Below are 24106 nucleotides of genomic sequence, written 5' to 3'. Positions count from 1 at the left end.
TCAGGTTTTAAATGATGAACCTTCTCCCCAGTTAATCTACTGTCCGCATGAGATGAATGAATTGACAGGTGGGCCCCCAAGAGAACTATTCTCAAGATCCTGCCATTACTCAACTTTTTTTTTTCCAGAAGTTGTTTTCATGGTCTCGTTTGTAAGATTTCTAATGCCCTCTTAATATTTAGAATTAAAAAAAAATCTAAATGACAGCTCCACACTCTTAGTACATGCGTAATGAATGAGAGAGCTACAGGAGCATACTAAAGTCTGCATCACCACTGAAACTTCCGGAATGGTCACTAGAAAAGAAAGGAATCCTGCCATGGGTCTGCACTTCAGATTGTCTTATAGCTTCAGAAACTGAGGCCTTGTCTACACTGGCATATTTTGTCACCAAAAATTGCCTTTTGTTGACAAAACAGTGAGAGCATGCCTACTACAAAGACAATTTTGTTAGGAAAAACACCCAGTTTTGGTGACAGAAATCTTCTAGCCCTACAAGAGACTTTATTTCCCTCCCTGTATTGTCGACAAAGACCTAGTGTAGATTCTACTGTTTGGTTTGTTGATGGAACTGGCTTCTGCCAGTATCCCACAATGCCTGCCCTGATGGCTGTGCTCAATGTTTTGTGATCTTGGCTGCCCTGCAGGCATGCACCCCTCTCCTTTCAAAGCTTTGGGAAGTATCTGACAGCTGAGTGAGTTGTTCCATTTGGGGAACAAAGAACAAATTATTGGAATGCTTCTGTTCTGCCTTGCACAGAAAGGCAGCAGCAGGCAGACTGCGGCTACAGGAGGAAGGCTGGAGAAACTGCTGTGTTGCTTTGACATTCCTCAGCATGGAGAGCTCACAGAGATATGTGGAAAGCATAGGGACGAGCTCTGCCTCCCCACAGTACTGCACTATGGGATGCTTACCCACATGGCTTTTCTCTTATCTGTTGACAGGGTGCTAACCTGCCCATGTTTGACCTGTTTTCACTTTTGGCGACTTTTGCATGACGACAGCACTATTGTTGACAAACCGTCCCAGTGAAGACATAGCCTGAGACAGCAAAGGAAGATGAGCAAGCAATAGGGAGAGAGTAGTAGGGAAGACCTTTGGTTCACAATTCACAACCACATCTTCTGTGACCATAGTTCAAAATTTCTAATGAAAACTATTAAATTCCTGTTATATGAGGTGTTGCAGGAGCTTCTTATGACCTCCATATTGTACGTGAAAATGCAGTTCCTCATAACATTTCTGTAGAAATACATGATTTTTACTAGAACTGCAGTTGAAAAGTGTGTTTCCATCTGTGCCAATTAATCAATACCTGATTACAGCTGCAGAACACTAACATGTCTTGTGGTTGGTGCGGGTTGCAATATATATTGTGATGTTAAGCAGGAACTGGTAAATGTGATACTCTTGCAGTTGATATAGTTGCAAACAAAGGGTTAGTAAACTTTTTTTACAGACAGCTTGATATGGCTAGTCTTTAAAAAAAATTAACAATCTGTTAGAGCCATTAATCTCCTGCTGTGGCATTACCTTCCAGTTTCAGGATTAGACATTTAATTCTCTACATGACTGTAAGTAGCGCAGAGACATTTGGTTCTAAGATTGTTATACAGCAATGAAAAGCATCATTCTGGAATGCCCAGTTAGAACTGTGAATCAACAGTGATAAAGTAGACCCAACTAGTGCTTAGAAAAGAAGAGCCTTCGTCTCTGAACAATAGTAACTTACACTCTGCACCATAAACTGACTACATTGATCGTATTCAGTGAGGAATCAAATGTGACTTGTAGTAAACTGTTCATGATTTTAAAAGAATATTTGCAGACTTTGTTTACAAGCCTGGTTTTGTCTGACACATCAGTTTTTAAATTTGATTTGATTAACTTTGCATGTAATATACTCTGTTTAATAACCATGATTATCATGTAGATGCCACCCTCTATTCGTAAGTAGTACTTTATCTTGTAATTAATAGAAACCACCCTCATTTCCAGGCCACCCTACATTTAAAACAAGGAGGGAAATTTTAATACAAGTCATAGCTTCCAAATGACTACACAGTACAGTATTTGCTTCTGTAGATGATCACAGGATCAGATGAGCTGTCGATCTTTGGTTAAGTAATTTCCCGTAGATTAATCTTTCCTTATGCTATCATTTTATGTGCCCATTTAATTACAAGGGTTTTTTGCATTTTCTTTTGAAAGAATGGGATCCAGACACAACTTTAAATACTCTGCATTTCTGAGCCATCACTTGTGCTTGGCTTTGCTGCAGTACCTAGAGGAAAATACAAGATTAGCTTTTCCAGGAGTTGTTTACATTGATAAATAGCCCTAATTGGATACAACAGACTGGTAGTGCTGAGCTAATACCTTTAAATGTCTTGTCTTATGCCATTAATATTTCCTTGTCATGCACTTGTTTAAGCTATTGAAAGAATGGCTTATGTTCCTACTCTGTCACATTTAACAAATGCTTTTGTCAAGTCATTCTTTATAGCCTGTGCTGATGGATAGTTAAACTTGTGGTTTCCTGCATATATAAAATCTGTTGTCTGCACCATTCAACTTCTATGCAAGGGCATCCAAAAATTCAGATAATCAATTTATTAAGAAACTACAATGCCTGTCTACATAGGGGTATAAAAATATACTACTCACAGCTATGAATATCACCCTGACATCTGTGAATAATAGCACACACATATAAATTTAGTATAATCTCATTTAGTTTATCAAATCATCCATGATGCAGAAAGATAATATGGTTCAGTTTTGGTGACTCTGGACTCAGGGTCCCAGTATGCAGATCTTATAACAAGTTAGATGTTCATTACAAAATAAGCAGATTCTGTATTCTCAGTAGTAAGGTCCAATTTGCCATCGTTTGATTATCTCCTTTTTCATTGACATCCAATGTGCATTTTAAGAGTACAGATACCTGATACTACCAATGAAAGTCAATTGTGTATATTTAGACATTCTTACAGTTTTAATCTGATATGCCCGAAGAGCATCATGGCATAGTTATAACAATTATATTGCATAAGCCAGAGTAAAAACTATATTGTTCATACCTTAGATCCCAAGGTCAGAAGGAACCACTGTGATCATCTAGTATGACCTCCTATGAAACACAGGCCAGAGAACTTCCACAGAATAATTCCTAGAGCAGAGCTTTTAAAGGAAAAAAATCCGTTTTGATTTTAAAATGGTCAGTGATAGCCCTTGGTAAATTGTCCCAATGGTTAATTACTTACACTTTATTTCTAGCTGAAATTACTTGCCTTCAATGTGCAGCCATTGGATCGTGTTATTCCTTTCTTTGCTAGACTGAGTACTTGTTCCCTATATGGATATTGATTTATTGGTTGTAATCATAGAATCATAGAATACTAGGACTGGATGGGACCTCGAGAGGTCATCGAGTCCAGACCCCTGCCCTCATGGCAGGACCAAATACTGTGAGACCATCCCTGATAGACATTTATCTAACCTACTCTTAAATATCTCCAGAGATGGAGATTCCACAATCTCCCTGGACAATTTATTCCAGTGTTTGACCACCCTGACAGTTAGGAACTTTTTCCTAATGTCCAACCTAAACCTCCCTTGCTGTAGTTGAAGCCCATTGCTTCTTGTTCTATCCTAGGAGGCCAAGATGAACAAGTTTTCTCCCTACTCCTTATGACAACTTTTGAGATACCTGAAGGTTAGGTACCCTTAATCTTCTCTTTGCTAAGCTAAGCTTTGAGGCTATGACTATAAGGCAATGAATACCTCCATTTAAATTAGGGATGTGAATGGTTAATCAGGTGAGGCTTACTGGTTATGGTTATCTGATTAGGGCAGAGAGCAGCTCCAGCCCTGTGGGGCCTTCCATGGGCAGGGACATGCCAGCCCGCCTGGGGCAGCCCCCTTCTGAGGTGGGCTCGGTGCAGGTGCACCAGGCAGGTCAGGCCTGCCACGGATGGAGGTTGCTGGAGCAGGGCTGGAGCAACCCCCCACCTACAGTGGAAGACCCGCTCCAGCTGCCCCCATTTAATTAGCTAACTCACTAAGCATAATGTTTAACTAGTTAACTAATTAATCAGGATTTTACATCTCTAATTTAAATCAATGAGAGTTGGGCACCTAGGTGCTTTTGCAACTCCCACTGGGTCCCCATCTGCTCCTTTAAGCACCTAAATACCTTTCAAAAATCTGTCTGATAGTGACTGCAGACATGTCAGCCTCACAGGGCATGTTAGGCTTTGTGATGCAATGCGGTATCACCTCCGCTTTCAGGTTTTATTTTATATTAAGTGTTCAGTGCTTTAATAGTTTGTTTGTTTGCTGCTGTAGGATCTATGAGCGCCAATCAGAACCCTGCTGTGCTAGTCACTATACAAACACAGAACAGTCTCTGCCCCCAAAGTACTTACAATAGAAATATAAGACAACGCAGGGACACAGTGACACCACTTGTGCACATGATAGGCAGTGGTCATAGCATGGCAGTTGGCTAACAGCTGCCGAGTTTTTTATTTATTTATGAATTTTTTTTATAATTGTGCTGAAGCACTTGAATCAGCGTGGCAGGGCAATATAATACCGCAATTCCATTGCCTTTAAAATGATTCGGTTTTGTTAATGGTGCTTGCATTTTCCATACTAAGCAATGGATGGACGGGGTTACCAGCAGTATTTTGGTTCAGCTTTCCGCTTTGAAGAAAAGCCTCCCATAGCCAATGGAGCTGAACTCCAGATGGGTTTTGAGTCATCTTTTTTTTATTGCAGCTACCAATGGAGTAATTATCTGTGCAATTTTGAGTATTGATAGGACCTCAGCTAGTTAAAGCTTTCTAGTATAGATTACAAAATTGAAGGATTACCTTAATTGACCTTCAGTCTACCTACAAGATGTATGACTTAATGAGCCTAATGTCTGTTTGGACCTCCCGGCTAGATGGATCCCAGCCTAGCGGCTTTGAGTTTGCAATTTTTCATTTTTAATAACAATTATACCAAAAGCTAGCTTAAGGAAATATGCTAAAGTACATCTGTTCTCCATGCTATCATAGAGCATTTAAATCTCCAAGAAGAATTATGTAAGATTTCAATAATATTTTGTGGCATTTTGCAGATATTAGGAAAGTTTGATATTGATTAGTAGTTTTCAGAGTGGCTGAAGGTAAATTTGTACCATTATTCTTAAAGTAGTAGGATTTTTTTCCCCAAACATATGTGTATTTTTTTGTAATGGAAGAACAGGTGTTTATTCTTTAGTGGCTTGTGTTTCTTTCATTAGCAATATGACAAGTATATGCAATATTTTGCATATACTTGTTAATCCTGTCTATATACTCTAGGAAAGCATTTTCAGATTGTTCAACTAAAAATTTGCTAATAAAAATGAGACATCATGCATGTGCTAAGTGTAACAATGAATGCAAACTTTACATGAGGTATGGAAATACAATGGCCGGTACTTTTAAAATCTACATTTAGACTACAAAGTAAGTGACCTGACGTGACTTTTAAAAGTGTTTGGTAGCCTTGCAATCCCTTATGTGTGTAATACAGATTAAACCTGTCTAGTCTGGCACCCTTGGGACCTGACCAGTACCAAACCAGAGAATTTGCCGGACCACAGGAGGCCAATATTGTTTTGCAGCGTACCCAACACTTCCACTTCTTTCTGGGTCAATAGAGGACATTTAGGGGTAAATTAGAGGTAAATAATAGCACAGAACAGTGATAGCCATGACTGGTAGCTGTAAAGAAAAGTTACAGGATCACAGAAAACATGGCCATACCTATGAAAAATGGACACTTGACTAACTAAAATCATTGCAAACAATTGATGTTTCCGGATCAGAGAGTTCTGGACTGGAGAGTTTCAACCTGTACTTGTCCACCTGCGTTGTCCCATTAAAGTCAGTGCACTAGCTTGAGTGAGTGAGGATTGCAGAAATAAACCTTTAGTTATAGACATTCAAATGCTACCAAAAATCCCCCCCAAAAAATGCTACAGATCCATAAATACTACTCTGCACCCCCCAAAAATATTTGTACAATGTTGAGTTCTGAAAAATATACTCAACTCTAACTGGCTGATCAAAATGCTGGAAATGTGTATTGATAAATTTTCAGTTACTTACAGCTGCACTTTCTTTTAACACAGCTACGGAAGGCGGTGATGGATCATATATCTGATTCATTCCTGGAGACCAATGTCCCATTACTGGTTCTAATTGAGGCTGCAAAGAGTGGTAACGAGAAGGAAGTGAAGGAATATGCTCAAGTTTTCCGTGAACACGCCAACAAGTTAGTTGAGGTAAGTTATGCGGTCGGCAGAATTAGAATGGATTGCCTTGTGAGATCAAGGACAATGATAAATTAGCCAAAATATTGTGGGAATTTGGGATTTTTACTTGGGATGGTTATTTAGAATGTTGAGCAACTTGGGGGTTTTACTTGGACTGGTTATTTAGAAATCTGTTGAGTTGTTAAAATGACTGGCAGGGATAGGTCTGTGCTTTACTGTAAGATTAAATCAGCTGAACATGTGTCATGCAGTATTTCCCAGGTCTTGTCAATAATGAAGAACAACAAGCAGATTTCAGCTAAACTTCAGCAGCAGTGCAGTATAGTAGGCTGTGTTTTATACGAGGCATGAAGCCAAATAGACAAATAGTGTGTTGTAGCTGACTCTAATTGCTTAGGGAACATATTAGATTATGATCAGCCTGTCTAGTTAAAATACTGAAAGCATCATAAAATGGGTAATACCTTAAAGCTGTCCTTCTCTCCAAACCTGTATGTGTATATACAGATAGGCTACGTCTACACTGGCAGCTTCTTTCGCAAGAACTGTTTTGTGGAAGACTTCTTGCGTAAAAAGTGTTCCACAAGAGCGCGTCTACACTGGCATGTGCTTTTGTGCAAGGGTGTCCATGGCAGTGTGGACGCTCTCTTGCGCAAGGAAGGTCTGATGGCCATTTTAGCCATAGAGGTTTCTTACACAAGAAATTCATGTTACCTGTCTACACTGCCCTCTTGCACAAGAGCTCTTGTGCAAGAGGGTTTATTCCTTGTGGGGAGAGGAATAACTCTTCTGGAAGAAGCCCTGTTTTCTGATGCTAGACTGTACATTTAATTGTGCAAGAATGTGCATACAGTGTAGACACCAGGCAAGTTTTTGCACAAGAACAGCTGATCTTGCACAAGAAGCCACCAGTGTAGACGTAGCCAATATGTGTGTAAATATATATGTGTGCATTGTGTATATTAGTATACATACAAACTGGGTTTCTCCATGTCATTTTTCTTTCTATAAGAACACTTTGCAATGATGGCAAACTGTGACTGGTTTCAAGGATAATAATGATTTTACTTTGCTTCCTGAAACTCTTTCAAGTTACAATTTAAATAACACATAACAGTCAGGAACCTGGACACCTACTGTACACCTATTAACCTGTATAGTACATTTTTTCATCAAAATTTGCTCTCCATAACAGATTAAGAACTATGAAAATATGTAATTTCTTGAGCATACAAATACTGATTCATGGGTTGTATTGTTATTATTGTATGGAACTATTAACTTCTCTTTACTAGCACTGTTTTCGAGACCATGCAGCTCATAGCAAATTCATGGACTTATATTTTAATTAAAATTAATTCTTGGATAGTAAAGATTTGACTAGGAATATTGGGATATGATCCTGGAAAATTTTGTTTCTTAAAAACTGTAATCACATATTTTGCATTGGTTAGTTTAAATCGAAAGTAACCCATGTAGGGTATATCTACACAGCAACATTATATCAGATAACTTAAGCTGCATCTATACAGCAGGAAGTTATTTTGAAATAATGTTGACATATTGTCTAGCTGGAAGACTTCTTACTCTGACTCCTGTAACCCTCATTGTATCATAGAATCATAGAATACTAGGACTGGAAGGGACCTTGAGAGATCATCAAGTCCAGTCCCCTGCCCTCATGGCAGGACCCAGTACTGTGTAGACCATCCCTGATAGACATTTATCTAACCTACTCGTAAATATCTCCAGAGGTGGAGATTCCACAACCTCCCTAGGCAACTTATTCCTGTGTTTAACCACCCTGACAGTTAGGAAGTTTTTCCTAATGTCCAACCGAAACCTCCCTTGCTGCAGTTTAAGCCCATTACTTCTTGTTCTATCCTCAGAGGTCAGGAAGAACAATTTTTCTCCCTCCTCCTTGTGACACCCTTTTAGATACCTGAAAACTGCTATCATGTCCCCTCTCAATTGTCTCTTTTCCAAACTAAACAAGCCCAATTCTTTCAGTCTTCTTTCATAGATCATGTTTTCTAGACCTTTAATCATTCTTGTTGCTCTTCTCTGGACCGTCTCCAATTTTTTCACATCTTTCTTGAAATGTGGTGCCCAGAACTGGACACAGTACTCCAACTGAGGCCTAACCAGCGCAGAGCAGAGCTGAAGAAAGACTTCTCATGTCTTGCTCACAACACACCTGTTAATGCATCTTAGAATCATGTTTGCTTTTTTTTGCAACAGTGTCACACTGTTGATTCTTATTTAGCTTGTGGTCCACTATAATCCCTAGATCCCTTTCTGCCGTACTCCTCTTAGATAGTTGCTTCCCATTCTGTATGTGTGAAACGGATTGTTCCTTCCTAAGTGGAGCACTTTGCATTTGTCCTCATTAAACTTCATCCATTTACCTCAGACTGTTTCTCCAATTTGTCCAGATCATTTTGAATGATGACTCTATCCTCCAAAGCAGTTGCAACCCCTCCAAGCTTGGTATCATCTGCAAACTTAATAAGCGTAATCTCCACACTGATATTTAAATCGTTGATGAAGATATTGAACAGAATTGGTCCCAAAACAGACCTATGCAGAACCCCACTTGTTATACCTTTCCAGCAGGATTGTGAACCATTAATAACTACTCTCTGAGAACGGTTATCTAACCAGTTATGCACCCACCTTATAGTAGCCCCATCTAAGTTGTATTTGCCTAGTTTATTGATAAGAATATCATGCGAGACCGTATCAAATGCCTTACTAAAGAGTTGGTATACCACATCCACTGCTTCTCCCTTATCCACAAGACTCGTTATCCTCTCAAAGAAAGCTGTTTCAAAATAAGCTACGCAGTTGAAGTAGCTCAAATTGTGTAGCTTATTTGACGGAAGCCCTGCTGTCTAGGCACACCCCTAATTTGTATCAGGAACTTGCACTTATTTTTTAAAAACTCTAGGCTTGATTCTGGACAATACAGGGTGCCTACTCCTTTGCGCTGTGTGCCAACATCTGCAGTGGGTGAAGAAGAAACTCAGCATCTTGCAGGGTTTGGTGCTTTGCATTTAGATAAGCATGTATATTATTGCTATCTGATGACTAGCGCAGTAGCAGTGAAAAAGAAAATAGCCTCTAGTACTTTCATTTTAATTCTTCAAATATTGCAACTGTGTTATGAATCTGTATCTATGATCATATTACACTGATCATTTTTGTACAGTGCTACTTCTGCTGACTATGTTGTATTTCATTCTTGATGACAGTAGAATGAAATACCATAGTATGTACCAAACTGAATAGTAGCCTCATAGATATGAGTAACATAGCAGCCCCAGTCTCAATACGGAAGACATGAGGCCAACAGCAGAAATTTTAAAACAGACAGGGTGTTTTTTTTTAAGAAATGGAAACTAGATGTAAAACAAAAAGCAAAACACAAAAAAGTTAAAGTCCACTGTTTTCAAAAAGTGTTGCACAAATTAGGTGCCTAAATATAGGTTTGGGAAGCCTAATATGTCACTTGAATTTGGGAGCTAACTTTAGACATACATTTTTCAAAAGAAATCTGAGCCTGTATTTTAGAGTATTTGTCTATACTCCAGTAACTCAGAAAAGGATTTCTTTACGCCTTGCTTACCCATTTCGATTTTTCTCAGCTATTGGGGCAGATCAACAGAGCTCTGACACTTTTTTACACCAGATAAGGATCTTTTCCTTAGCTTTTAGACAGTGCTTGAGTCTCGAATATCCATCTCAAACCTGCAGGGGATTTTCTTCTCTGCAGGCTAAGTGGCACTGAAAAGAAAACAAGTTTATGTTTTAGAGGCTTCCTTCCTGAAGGACAAGTAGAATTCTGAACCCCAGGTGTGTTGGTTCATAGGAAAATATGCTCCAATAGAACATGTCAATTTGAGATAATGGTTTACTGCCCATGTACAGCACTACAGTCAATTAAAATGTTCTTCTCATTTCTATTTAGAGAAGCATAATGCATGTCATAGCAGCCAAGCGTCTGTGCTTGCTTGTCTCACTTATTTTTCAAATAAGAAATAGATTATACCTGCAAAATATTATATTTAAGCTGGTATTTTAATGATCTGTAGTCAAATGATTAAGGAGCTAAAGATTCTCTCACAGGCAGAGGGCCAATGTCACTGCTGGTGTAGAGAATCACAGCTTCAGTGAAGCCACTGGAGTTGTGCCTATTATCAGAGAGAAGTTTGGCACCAGGGATCTGAACCCAATTGCACCTCTACAGTCTCAGTGTGTGACTCTGGAGCCTGATCCTTGATTACTTACACATCCCATTGACTTGCATGGGAGCTTGGGGGTACGTGTAGAATGCAGCATCAGAAGAAGAATCCATATTTTCATAACTCTCTATAAGGCGCAAATGGTCCCGTTTTTACAAATGTGCTCGTGTAAGTGTGACATTTTTGGTAGACATTTGGCCAGCCAAAGGGCATGTATAATATACTTTCTATGTATTCTAGTACCTTTCTAAAAGATATGTTGCAAGTTCTGGACTGATATAAATTGCCTTTCTTCAAAGATGCATAACTGGCTGGGTTACTGTTCTCAGAGAGTAGTTATTGATGGTTTACAGTCAAGCTGGCAGGGCATAACACATGGGGTTCCTCTCCCCGTCTACTTCACAGAGACAATGAACTACACTTTTTGTTTGGAAACAACAAACTCTATTTTTATTGTTGGGGTAAATGTAACTGAAGGACTAGGGAAAGAACGTGAGAGGGGGAAAGAAGATAGCGGAAGGAGGAGGCGGGGAGGGAGGTTTAGGAGTGGGGCTGGGAGTGGTGCCTGCATCGGGTGGTGCCACCGCCTTGTGTACAGGGCACTCAGCGGCCATGGGGGGCGGGGGTTGGAGAAGAAGCTTGAGGGGTGGGAGCTGGTGTGGGAGCAGCCACCAGGTGGTCGATGACTGTATGGAAGGCCGTGCAGTTAGATCGGCCCTGCTGCAGCAACTCCCACCAGGTGTCACGGCACAGCTGGAGGTCCTCCTCCAGTCTCTGGTCCTGCTGGTCTATGGAGCACTGCAGGGCTCACAGGGCAGCAATATGCTCCCTCTGAAGGTCCTTGTGGGCTCTCCAATATCGGCAGATAATGGAGGGTCAGGAGGATGGCACAGGAGATGGCTACTGCTCCCCTCTTGCAGCTGGTCCAGCTCTGGAGAACAAAGAAAAGGGCAGTTATTCTGGGGAACACCGTGCATGAAGCATTGCCCTCGTCTCTGAGCCGAGACAGAAAAGTCTCAAGTCAGACAAGGGCTATGTGCCTTGAGCAAGGCCATCTGAGGCTTAGACAGTGGGCCCTTTCCTGCAGGGTCACATATGTCCCGGGGGGAGCCTCACTACTCCCACATCCTGGGGACAAGCAGGCATGGGAAGGTGCCAGCCAGACTGGGAGCCTGCAGGCAGGAAGGTGGCCACAGGATGGCTGGACTTCCCTCCATGCCGTGCACACGCCGGGTCCGGCGGTGGTGGCATTCCACAGGGAGAGGGTTTGTATCCCTGGCTGCTGGAAAAGAGAGGAGCAGGGTGTTGGGGGGACATGTGTATGAGCGGCGCATGCTCCTATGCCTCACCGCACTGTCCCCAGGAGCAGATGTTGCCCAAAGAGTGCAAGGTGCGTGCCCTGGACTGGCATTCCACATGTACCCACGTGCACAGGCTCCTGCGCGATCCCAAGGCTGAGAAGGCCAAGTGAGGAGCACACAGCTGCCCCGCGCCTGCCACCACTTCCACCCATGTATGTCTAGGGAAAATAATGGCACTCACCTGAGGGGCCTCTCCCAGCCTTGGTTGATGCCCAGGAAACATCCTGGGAGGGGGATATTGGCAGTAGGGTGAGCACAACATCCTGGCTGGCAAGCATGGAGCTGGTGCTGGCCTTCTCCGGCTCCTGCTCCTCAAGGAGGGTGACAACAGGTGTCTCTAGCCCTGAGTCCACAATGAGAGGACAGGGGAGGGACTGGTGTGTGGGAGCTGCACATAATATGGGCAGGGCTGCAGTGCCACCCTGGAGGGGGAGCAGTGCTCTATGGCCTTGGCATAGGCCTGCCTGAGTTCTTTTACGTCCATGTGCACCCACTCCTGGGTGTGCCTGTGGCCCTTGGTGGCCAGGCTATCGACCATCCGGCCATTGACATCTGCATTCCTGCATCTGGTGTGGAGATCCTGGAGGTTTGCCTCCTCTCCCCAGACCTCAGTGAGGTTCAGGGTCTCCTCACCAGGCCAGGAAGGCGCACACCTCATACATCTCTGGACAGGGTCCTGGGAGCTGCCTGGGGCAGTGCTGGCAGCTGTGCAGGGATCAGCTGGAGCTTTGGGCTCAGCCATGGCAGCAGAGAAGGCTGTGCAGGGTCCTGCTATATGGCATGATGAGAGCAGGCCCTGGTTCATGCCGCAAGCCCTTTCTCTTCTGCCGGAAGCTTTAAGGGCTGCAGGGGGAGGGAAGCTATAGAATTCTGATGAGTGCAGAGAAAGCAGAGGATTTCAAAATAACTCTGGCTGCCCTGTCTACATATGACCTATTCTGAAATAGCTATTTTGGAATAGGAGTTATTCCTTGTAAAATGAGGGTTAAAGAATTCGAAATAAGACGCCCGTTGTTTTGAACTTATTTTGAAATAACCGGCTTGCTGTGTGGACGTTCACTTTGTTATTTTGAAATAACGCTGCTGTGTAGATGTACCCTTCGAGTATTGTGTCCAATTCTGGGCACCACATTTCAGGAAGGAGGTGGAGAAATTGGAGAAGGTCCAGAGAAGAGCAAGAAAAATGATTAAAGGTCTAGAGAACATGACCTGTGAGGGAAGACTGAAGAAATGGGTTGGTTTAGTTTGGAAAAGAGAAGATTGAGAGGGGACATGACAACAGTTTTCAGGTACCTAAAAAGGTGACGCAAGGAGGAGGGAGAAAAATTGTTCTCCTTAACCTCTGATGATAGGATAAGAAGCAATGGGCTCAAATTGCAGCAAGGGAGGTTTAGGTTGGGAGGACTGGCTAGGAGGTAGAGTGCAGGAGCAATGTGGGTGTGTGGGGTCTGGGTGAGAGGGAGGCCATCAAGCTGGAGCACCAGCTCGCTAATGCTGGGGGAAGCCCTAAGCCTTGGGGGCCAGATCCAGGCAAGCTAGGGCCATAGATTCCCCAATTCTGATCTAGATGGTACTTGGTCCTGCCATGCGGGCAGGGGACTGGACATGATGACCTCTCGAGGTCCCTTCTAGTTCCAGTGTTCTATGAAAGATCTTCCCTAATATGCACCATAAAAGCCTGTGTTAAGGGCTGCATTAACTATTTCTGCCCCTCCCCTTTTTATAAGGGAGTGGGACAACAGTGTACCTTAGGGTATGTCTACACTACCCCGCTAGTTCGAACTAGCGGGGTAATGTAGGCATACCGCACTTGCAAATGAAGCCCGGGATTTGAATTTCCCGGGCTTCATTTGCATAAGCGGGGAGCCACCATTTTTAAAACCCCGCTGGTTCGAACCCCGTGCAGCGCAGCTACACAGGGCTCGAACTAGGTAGTTCGGACTAGGCTTCCTATTCCGAACTACCGGTACACCTAGGAAGCCTAGTCCGAACTACCTATTTCGAGCCCTGTGTAGCTGCGCTGCACGGGGTTCGAACCAGCGGGGTTTTAAAAATGGTGGCTCCCCGCTTATGCAAATGAAGCCCGGGAAATTCAAATCCCAGGCTTCATTTGCAAGAGCGATATGCCTACATTACCCTCCTAGTTCGAACTAGGAGGGTAGTGTAGACATACCCTTATTTGGGAATAGTAATCTTCAAATGGCTTTCCATTGCCTTCTTTACCTTGCTTTATTAGTGATGATCTTACCAACTATAAATAGCTATACCTAATGAGAAACTAATATTTTCCTGAAATGCAGGAATCCCAGCATCTAATATTAAATAACACTACGCAAGGGCAAAATGCAGGACAATGTAGCACTTTAAAGACTAACAAGATGGTTTATTAGATGATGAGCTTTCGTGGGCCAGACCCACTTCCTCAGATCAAATAGTGGAAGAAAATAGTCACAACCATATATACCAAAGGATACATGTATAGTCTTTAAAGTGCTACATTGTCCTGCATTTTGCTTCAACTACCCCAGACTAACACGGCTACATCTCTATCACTACTACGCAAGGGGAAATGCTTGTCAAGTTTCCAAAATGTTTGCCCTTTTTCAATGCTTGTGCATTTTTCTAACCTATTTTGCAGAATCTGGTTTTATTTCTTGGGACTTATATACCCAGCCGGTGTAGATACTTTTGAAAATCCTTCAGGCATCTACATATCTTTGAAATATTAGCCTTGGGAAGCCTAAATCCCATTTTTGGAAGCAGCTTAAACACTTAGAGCTTAAGTCTTATGAAAAGTCAATGGGATGTAGACTCCTAAGTGCCCAAGGCCTTGTCAACATGGAGCAGAAGCATGAACCAGAGGAAGGTGAATAATAAAGCACACCAATGTGCTGCAAACTAACTGGCCCAGTAGACCATGCTGGAATTCCCTACTTTATGCAGGCCAGTTACGGTACATCTACACTGTACACTTATTTTGAAATAAGCTGTTTTGGAATAGTTATTCCGAAATAGCGTGTCTACACTGCAGGGAAGCCTCAAAATTAGTCCAAGGCAGGCTTTCCTAATGTAGACGTGCTATATCGATTTAGAGCCCCAGGAGGCACTGGGGGGAATAACTTAGAAGGGCCATGGTGAGGGGCTATTTCAAAATAGCAGAAGTGGAGCATCCCCACACACCTTATTTCGAAATGGCTATTTTGGAACCGGCATTATTCCTTGTAGAATGAGGTTTACAGATTTCGGAATAAGCCGTCCGTTATTTTGAAAAGATTTCAAAATAGCAAAATGGCTGTGTAGACGCTCGTATTGATTGCTATTTCAAAATAACACTAGTTATCTCAAAATAACAGTGCAGTGTAGATGCATCGCTAGCATGCAACACAGTGTGTTTTAGAATTCCCCGTCTTCCAGTGCACATTGCTGCACTATGTAGAGGAGCCTTACATTGTTTTTGAAAATGGGTCTTAAGCTCATAAGTCTTTTTGGTGCTTTTGAAAATGTTACTTTCATGGCTGAGCTGTGTCCTCAGCTCAAAGTCTGACCTTGAAAGCCATTTAACCTCTGTGTTTAGGTTTCCTCGTTTGTGGCACAAAGATAATGATAAATAATAATACCTGCCCTCCAAAAGGTGGTTCGATGATTAATTAGCTAATGTTTATTCAATTATTTGTTAGATGCAAAGCATTATATTAGTGCTAATTAATGTTTTATTATTCTCTGAGTACTATTCTTTCTAGTTAACGGTTAGGTCTCTGAAGTTTCTGTCGTATACTGATTAATTCTCATAATCCTATTCACGGTAACTTGTCCAAAATAAGTTGTTTTCCTGGGCAATCAGAATCATTAGGCAATTCTTTTTCAAGAACAGGATGATCTGCAATGTGACAAACTGGTATGACTTCATGATTCACTAATACATATGAAAGTTATAGGGCCTCAGTAACACAGATGTAAATTAGTGGAACTATTCTGGGTTTACATCTTCAATAAGGATCAGAATCTGTCCCACACAGCATATGGAAGTTCAGGAATGTAACACCATGGACATTCAGTAGCTGCTTTCCCAACTTCAATAATTGGAAGGTTTTAAAAACATAACAGCCATACTGGGTCAGACCAAAGGTCCATCTAGCCCAGTATCCTGTCTGCCAACAGTGGCCACAGCCATATGCCCCAGAGGGAGTGAACACAACAGGTAATCATCATGTGATCTCTCTCCTGTGATCCATTTCCAGACAAACAGAGGCTAGGGACCATTCCTACCCATCCTGGCTAATAGCCATTGATGGACCTAACCTCCATGAATCTATCTAGCTCTTTTTTGAACCCTGTTAAAGTCCTAGCCTTCACCACATCCTCTGGCAAGGAGTTCTACAAGGTGACTGTGCACTGAGTGAAGAAAAACGTCCTTTTGATTGTTCTAAACCTGCTACCTATTAATTTCATTTGGTGACCCCCCCCCAGTTCTTATATTATGGGAACAAGTAAATAGCTTTTCCTTAATCCATTTTTCCAGACCAATCATGATTTATAGACCTCTATCATATCTCCCCTTAGTCTCCTCTTTTCTAAGGTGAAAAGTCTTTTTAATTTCTCTTCATATGGGACCCGTTCTAAACTCCTGATCATTTTTGTTGTCCTTCTCTGAACCTTTTCCAATGCCAATATTTTTTGTGATGAGGCGTCCACATCTGTATGCAGTATTCAAGATGTGGGTGATTAATGGATTTATATAGAGGCAATAAGATATCCTCTGTCTTATTCTGTATCCTTGTTTTAATTATTCCTAATGTTCTATTTGCTTTTTTGACTGCTGCTGCACACTGAGTGGATGTTTTCAGAGAACTATCCACAATGAATCCAAGATCTCTCTCTTTAGTAGTTTTAGCTAAATTAATCCCCATCATTTTGTATGCATAGTTGGGATTATTTTTTGCAATGTGCATTATTTTACATTTATCCACATTAAATTTCATTTGCCATTTTGTTGCCCAATCACCTTTGTATTCCAACTAGAAAATATCATAATTCTTTACTTCTGAATAATGGTTTTGAAAGTGAATGTAATACTCATAAAATGTGAAGAATTAACACACGTTGCTGTCCCATACCTCTCTCAACAATGACTTGGAAATACTATGAATAGAGGGGAGAAAGGGAAAGTCAGTCTCTATTCATATTCAGTCTTTTGCCTCCCTGCTAGTAAATAAGTTAGTGACAACTGATGGGTTTATGATTTGGCCTCATGCTCATTTGGAACCAGAGATAAGTCACCAAGTTAATATGAATGGAACAGGAATTAATCAGTAATATTTTTCAGGCTCTACCAGTTTAGGTTGAATTTGAACTATAATTCTAGAGGTCAAAAGTCTACTCTAAGCAATTACTAATTTTCTTAGCTCCCAATAAAAGTAGCAAAAAAAAAAAACCAACAAAAAACCCAACCAGACACCCGGTGAAATCAATAGGAAGCATATTAAAGCAAATATAACGAAGTAATTCTTCACGCAGTGCAGTCAACCTGTGGAACGTATTATCTGGAGCTGTTACGAATGCCACGGTTGTAACTGTTCAAAAAAGATTTAGATAAGTTCTAGAAATTTGAACGGGAAACCAGTTACCCAGGAGCAGCCACCTGCCTACACTCTTCTGGGAATAGATGGTTGTTCCAGCCTAGCCGGGCCTCTGTGCAAGATTGCTTGCTGACAGCCCATCAGGTGGCTGGCAACTGGGGCTGGAAGCGAAAGCCCTGTGTGCTGGGGACTGCTCCAGTCAGGCTGGAGCGGCCCCCATCCTAGGATCCTGCTTACATGTTTAACTAGTTACGTGTTAGGTTAACCTAACATGTAACCAGTTAATTGTGATATTATATCCCTTTATAGCAGGTCTGTTGGTTTGCAGCCTGCAGGGCGGTTTGGGTTTACGTGGGGTTCAACACGTGGCCCGGGGGTGGGATCCTTTGAACATGGCCTCCACTGGAAACATGCTCCATAATGGCAAGGCCTCTCCAAGGCAGGGTGAGCATTGAAAGATGCAAACAGATGGGCTGGCTGGAACAGAAGGGTACAGGGTGTCAGCATTTCTAGACCCCCAGAAGGAGGTGCTGGGAGCACCAGGGCATTGTGGAAAGTGCTGGCTGCATAACTTTGTTGGCAGGGCCTGAGAGGTGCTGACTGGCTCACACTGGCCATGTTTCAGTCCGGCGGCATGGTCCCCGCGTGGGGACGTCAGGATGGGGCTCCCGAGCACCTGTCCTTTTTTGCCTCACGTGTCCAGCCTGACTTGCCCACCTCCCCACTGCCGCAGGTTGGAGTGTTCTAGCTTGGAAACTTTTTCTGAGTAAAATCACTCAAAGAAACGCACAACCTGAAGCTTCAAGCTAAACACCCAAAACACTGGTATACAATTTTCTTTTTAATAAGAAGCATTAAAAATGGCAATGAAGAAGAGATGCTTGATGGATGAACACAGGGTTTTCAACCCTATTTGGTAGATGGAGTTTCCTTTTGCAGAGATAAATGGAAAACCAATGTGTCTTTTTTGTCAAAAGACTATCAATGTGTTAAAGAAAACAAATCTGCAATGACATCATGAATCTTGAAGCTATTTGCATGTATATGCAACCACACTTAAGTTGGGGCCCTCGGCATGTGCTAAGAGTATCATTGTGGCCTCCGGAGCTTCCAAAGTTGAGTAGCCCTGCTTTATAAGTTCATAGAGGATAGGTCCATCACTGGCTATTGGCCAAGATGGCCAGAGATGGATTCCCATGATCTCAGTGTCTTTAAAGCTCTGACTGCCAGATGCTGGGGCTGATGAACGGGGTGCATCGCTTGATAATTGCCCCATTCTGTTAATTGTCTTTGAACCATCTGGGATTGGCCACTATTGGAAGACAGATACTGGGTCAGATGGACCATTGGTCTGGCCCACTATAGCCATTCTATATTTCAGATTTATCAAATACAATTCTCTCAAAACTGAAAAACAGAGTATATATAAACAGAGCTTTTGGAGGGTATGTGTGGACGGGAGGAGGGAAAAAAAAGGAGCTACCATAAAAAAACAATAACTGAGCTCGTTTTTAGACTGTCGTATCGGGGAGAATTGCAGCTGGATGTATAATGTGCATAACATACCAAAGTAGGAACTTGATGTTATAAATCTTCTGAAGAATGGGATACATAATTGAAATGGCAACTGACCCATAACCAAAATGTTACAGACTCATCACTGCATTGCACTATGGCAGTTTGTCCATATTATCGTCATTTGGGAAAGGATAAATAAATTAATAGCTTGAGTGAGACAGTCTTCTCATTGATCTCATGGGGGACTCAGTGAGTCTTTGTGAAAAGAAAACAAAATTCAGATGATGTAATTCATAGGGATTTTTGTAATGGAAAGAAGGTCTCTGTACCTTTAGTTTAGTGCCTTGATAAGGAACATTGCTGCAGTGAGTATGGGCTGGAACATTTTTCAATGGAAAAATCAAGGACATTGCCCCCCAAAAAATCAAGAATGGTGGGATAATTCGCTGCATCTGAGTGATGTCAGTTTTTTTTTACCTACAATGATTTTAACCCAAGGCACAACTGAAAATATTAGTTGCAGGTTATTATAGATGTGAAAACTGTCTCTGCAGCACTAGAAGGAATGCATTGTGGGTTCACATATGTCACCAATTCATTGCAAGTCCTTAGATGGTAGAGGGTCAAAAGTTCCTGCTGTTACCATGAGCCTCAAGAAATTCTGAGCCCAAAGGGTTAAATTGACTCAAACTTGCCATTCAAAGACCAGTGAACCAAAAACAGCTGCATTTTATTCTGTCTTGAAATTTTCTTTCAACAATTGTTAATCTCACCATGTAGCACTTTTATTTTTAGCTGTTTTAAATTTGGTGCTGCATCGCTTGTCACTAAAACACAGGCTTTCCAAAAGACAGTGTGTCCTGCACACTTTGCATGAATCAATTTAAAAAGGGATTTTATGAAGCCCTACACGGATCCATCAGTTTCCTCCTATATAAATGTAAAGACCTAGGATGTCCAAAATAATCAGTCGTCTACTAGGAGCACTTGTTGGGGACTGATTTGTATTAGTCTATGGTTTATGGTGATTAAAATTTGATATAGTGCAGGCAAATCAATAGAATCGCAAGGTTGGATAGTAATTTGCAGCATACGGGACCAAAGAACAGTATTTCTATTTCTGTTTTATAGTCTCTTTGCCTGTTAGGTTTACAGGAGCCTGTATTAACTCCTGACCATCAAGTCGTCAGTCTGAAAAGTTTTTTCCTCCAAAAATACCATGGAAATGTACATGTCTGACTTAGTAATTTTCTTCTTGTGAAGATATGCGATCAGCACCCTTCATTTGCTGTGAGATAACTCATTTGTTGCTGCACTGTTCAAATTGATCATATGATACTGTATGCTATCTAGAAACACCTGTGAACAGAGAAGAAGCAGAAAAAGCATTGCTAATATACTAGGCACAGATCAGGCAGTCACATCTGTTCAATATAACCATTTGCTTAGGAAAAAGAGAGGACAGTTTTATTGTGCTAGCTGGAAACTAGAGATCTTTTAAGTCAAAGGAGTCAGTAGTCTTGATTTATGCTCATGTAACTGATCACGAATCTACTCCTACATTGTTTGTGTTATGTTAACCTCTTTCAGAAATACACTTCAGACATTCTGAATGAATAAAAACATGGACTGGAACTTCTAGGAGTTGGCATACATCGTTAGAAAGATATCTTCAGTTATCGTCTGTGTTGTGTTAGCTAGGTCATTCCCAGAATATTAGCGGAGATATCTTTTCTTGTACCAACTTCTATCGGTGAGAGACACAAGCTTTCAAGCTTTCTGAGAGCTCTGAGTAGCATTAAAGCTCATCTCTCTTACCAACAGAAGTTGGTCCAAGAAAAGATATCACCTCACCCACTATGGCACATTATATAGTTTACTCTACAAATGCAGTCAACTCTGAGGCATGAATGATGAAGCAAAGTTTTCAGCTTTTGTAACACAGCATAAATCCTCTGAAATCAATGTAGCACTGCCAATTTAAGGCAGCAGAGAATGCGACCCATTAGCCCTACGTCACAAAAGACAAGTGCACTCTTTATGCTTTTGGTGGACCTTCATAAATTCACAACGTTCTCACTGGACACTCACTTAATGCAGTATAAGTCCTGAGGACCAAACTTATATTTATTTCTGAAACTTTTAATTACTGGAATAGTCCCGTATTACATGCCTTACAAAACCTGGCCTTCTGTGAAGTGTTCTTTTCTTTTTATATTGTGCCCGTGTTATCTGAGTACCTAGGACTTCCCCCCAACACCCCAAAATAATGAAGCGAAGGTGTCAAAATTCCTTCAGAGCTTTTGTATCTGAACTACCTTCATGAAAAATAAATACCTGTCTGAGTTTTCCTCCTGACATACTGATGTGATTTAGTTTTTGTATTTTTGTTTCCCCTGACATTTGAACTAGAATAGATAAGGACTTATACACTAAGGGTATTAATAATTGATTCTCATAAATCAGCATTTGGAAGGTCACAGTGTACTTTAATTCAAGACCTTCAAATTGAGAGGTTATTTTTAAAACTAAAGCTTTTATGTCCAACATTTCATCTGTTCATCTGGTTCATCTTAGTTCTGATTTCCATCTCAGACATTTCCTCCTTATGTTAGCAGCGGATGCTTTCCACCTTTATTAAACATCAGCAAAAACAATATATAGAAATGTGTTAAACATCAGTGAGCCTAATTTGTTGTAATTATCTGCATGGAGAGTATGAAAAGCTCTAACAGTCTGCAGAGTTATTTCTTCTGACTCACCACTGCAGCCACACTAAGTCAGTCTATTATCTCTATCTTGGGACTATACAAGTCTTTGATTATTCTGAAGTTGAAGCAGCTAGGGGCATAAATAGAAGGGCCTTTCAGAGGAAAAAGACATTCCACTAGTGCTATAGGAACCCAAAGCCCTTCTCTGATCTGGTTCTTTTAACTCTCACTGTTAAAATGAGGCACCCATTTCTTAACAGTAAGCATAATTAACCATTGGTGGCCACTTCCATGCTGACCATTGAGATCGGATGATGATCACCATTGTCTCTCCTGGTCTTAGTGTAGTGGGGCGGACTGGCCGCCCACTGACCCGGAGGTGGAGGAACCCCTCTGGGAGCAATTTTGGGCACAGTCTAGCCCCTCCTTATCACCTGACCGGAAGTCAGTGGGTAGGGCTAGGGCTATAAGTAGCCAGGCTGAGAGCTCAGTCTGGGCCCAGCCTCTGGAGGAACCAGAGGCCTGCCCCGTGCTCCCTGTTGGGGTGACTGGGATGTGGACTGGGCCTCCGAGTGTGGTTAACCCAGAGGACCTGCCCGAACCCCGACACCAGCCTGTACTGTGGGTGCCTGCTGGACCTGCAAGAGCCATCAGCCAGGCCGGACCCTGAGAACCCCATGGACCAACTGGACCCCGAGGACCAGCTGGACCCCAAGGACCAGCCAGGACAACCCAGCCTGCTGTGGTCAGCCTACCAGATGGAACCACGGGACCTGAAAGCAACTGAGGACTGGATCAGACTACCGGGACCCCAGCTGGAGGAGACCCTCCTTGACTCCCCATGTGACCTGCCAGAGACTCAGGTATCTGCTGAGGGGGAGAAAGGAAGTGGCTCAGGGGTTATCAAGGACTGGTAAAGGCCCTAGGTCGGCGCATTGTGGGCTGGAGCTCCCGCTGAGCCAGCTGCAGTTGCTCGGCTGCATTTAGGGCCCTGGGTCGGGGTGCAAAGGAGTGGGCAGGAGGAACCCCTCCGGGTGGCTTACACTTGGAATCTATGAAAAACCCATAAGATTTTATATTCAGCTTGGGTTGTTCACATCATATTGGTAACTGATTGCTATTTTTTAAGTCTTAGGGGAGCCACAGAAATTTCCCCTTCCACATTTGCGGCCAAACTCATTGGCTGTGTCTACATTGGCACCCTTTTCCAGAAAAGGGATGCTAATGAGACACTTCGGAATTGCAAATTCCACGGGGATTTAAATATCCCCCGTGGCATTTGCATCAACATGGCTGCCACTTTTTTCCGGCTCGGGGCTTTGCCGGAGAAAAGCACCAGTCTAGACAGGATCTTTCAGAAAAAAAAAGCCTTTTCCGGAAGATCCCTTATTCCTGATTTTAAGAGGAATAAGGGATCTTCCGGAAAAGGCTTTATTTTCCAAAAGATCCCATCTAGACTGGTGCTTTTCTCCAGCAAAGCCCTGAGCCAGAAAAAAGCGGCAGCCATGTTCATGCAAATGCCACGGGGGATATTTAAATCCCCCGCGGCATCTGCAATTCCGACTTGTCTCATTAGCATCCCTTTTCCAGAAAAGGGTGCCAATGTAGACACAGCCATTGAGAACCAAATTGCTGTGGTGGGGGAAGGTGGAGAGAAAAAGAGGTAGGGGAAGCAGTTGCCATTTTTTGACCTCATAAGCTTCTAGAACATGCCGGAGAAGATACCCTATCAGTAGAAGTGAGAAAAAAATACTTGCTTGAGCATTTGAGACCACATTCATGCAACAATCTAGTGACTTCTGGAAGAGACTCTGGGATTGGGACTCACAGGTAGGCTATGGCTGCAGAAAGTTGATACAGTTTTCTCTCTGTGGTGAGCCAGTATTGGCGTAAAAGCGGGGAGCCCTGGCTGAAGGCGCATGGTATTTGGGGAGTTGGAAATCATGGCCGGACAGCTGTTGGATGTATTATTTTAGCACCTTCCATGACATCTTTCATGGCAAGGCTCCTGTGAAACTCTACCATCTAGGATGGCTAAGGAGTTGGAATTTAAACCTCCCAGTAATAGCTTGGTAAATATATCTCTATGAATTTCTGCCTTTTTTGCATTCAAAATACTACCTTAAAAATAAAGAAACAATATTGTCATTTGAACATATGGGAAACTATCTACATTTTCTTATGCTGCTGTTTCATTTTCTCCTCTTCCTCTTTTTCCTTTATTTGCAATTTGATAAGATGCAAATGACTTCCAGAAAAATTGGGTGTGGAAAGGACAATTGTACATCTCAAAGAGCTCTGTGAGCACAAGTTATACAAGCAATTCTTAGGAACCCCAGGTAGGTTTGGCAACTCAGAGTGGGACTGAAAGAAAACAAT

General features: G+C 42.1%; 1 protein-coding gene across 5 annotated transcripts in view; it reads left to right on the top strand.

The window, feature by feature from the left end:
• The window catches only part of CTNNA2 (catenin alpha 2), a 781915-nt gene that overhangs the window by 613932 nt on the left and 143877 nt on the right, over positions 1-24106 (top strand). For all 5 annotated transcript variants that reach the window (XM_075930971.1, XM_075930970.1, XM_075930972.1 and 2 more), the window contains one exon: positions 6174-6326. In XM_075930971.1, coding sequence (XP_075787086.1) covers positions 6174-6326 — 153 coding nt within the window. The remainder of the gene's footprint in view (positions 1-6173; positions 6327-24106) is intronic.

The sequence above is a fragment of the Pelodiscus sinensis genome, chromosome 5, assembly GCF_049634645.1.
Source record: "Pelodiscus sinensis isolate JC-2024 chromosome 5, ASM4963464v1, whole genome shotgun sequence".
Taxonomy (NCBI): domain Eukaryota; kingdom Metazoa; phylum Chordata; order Testudines; family Trionychidae; genus Pelodiscus; species Pelodiscus sinensis.
The sequence above is the reverse complement of the archived record's forward strand: the minus strand, read 5'-3'. Positions and strand labels throughout refer to the sequence as shown.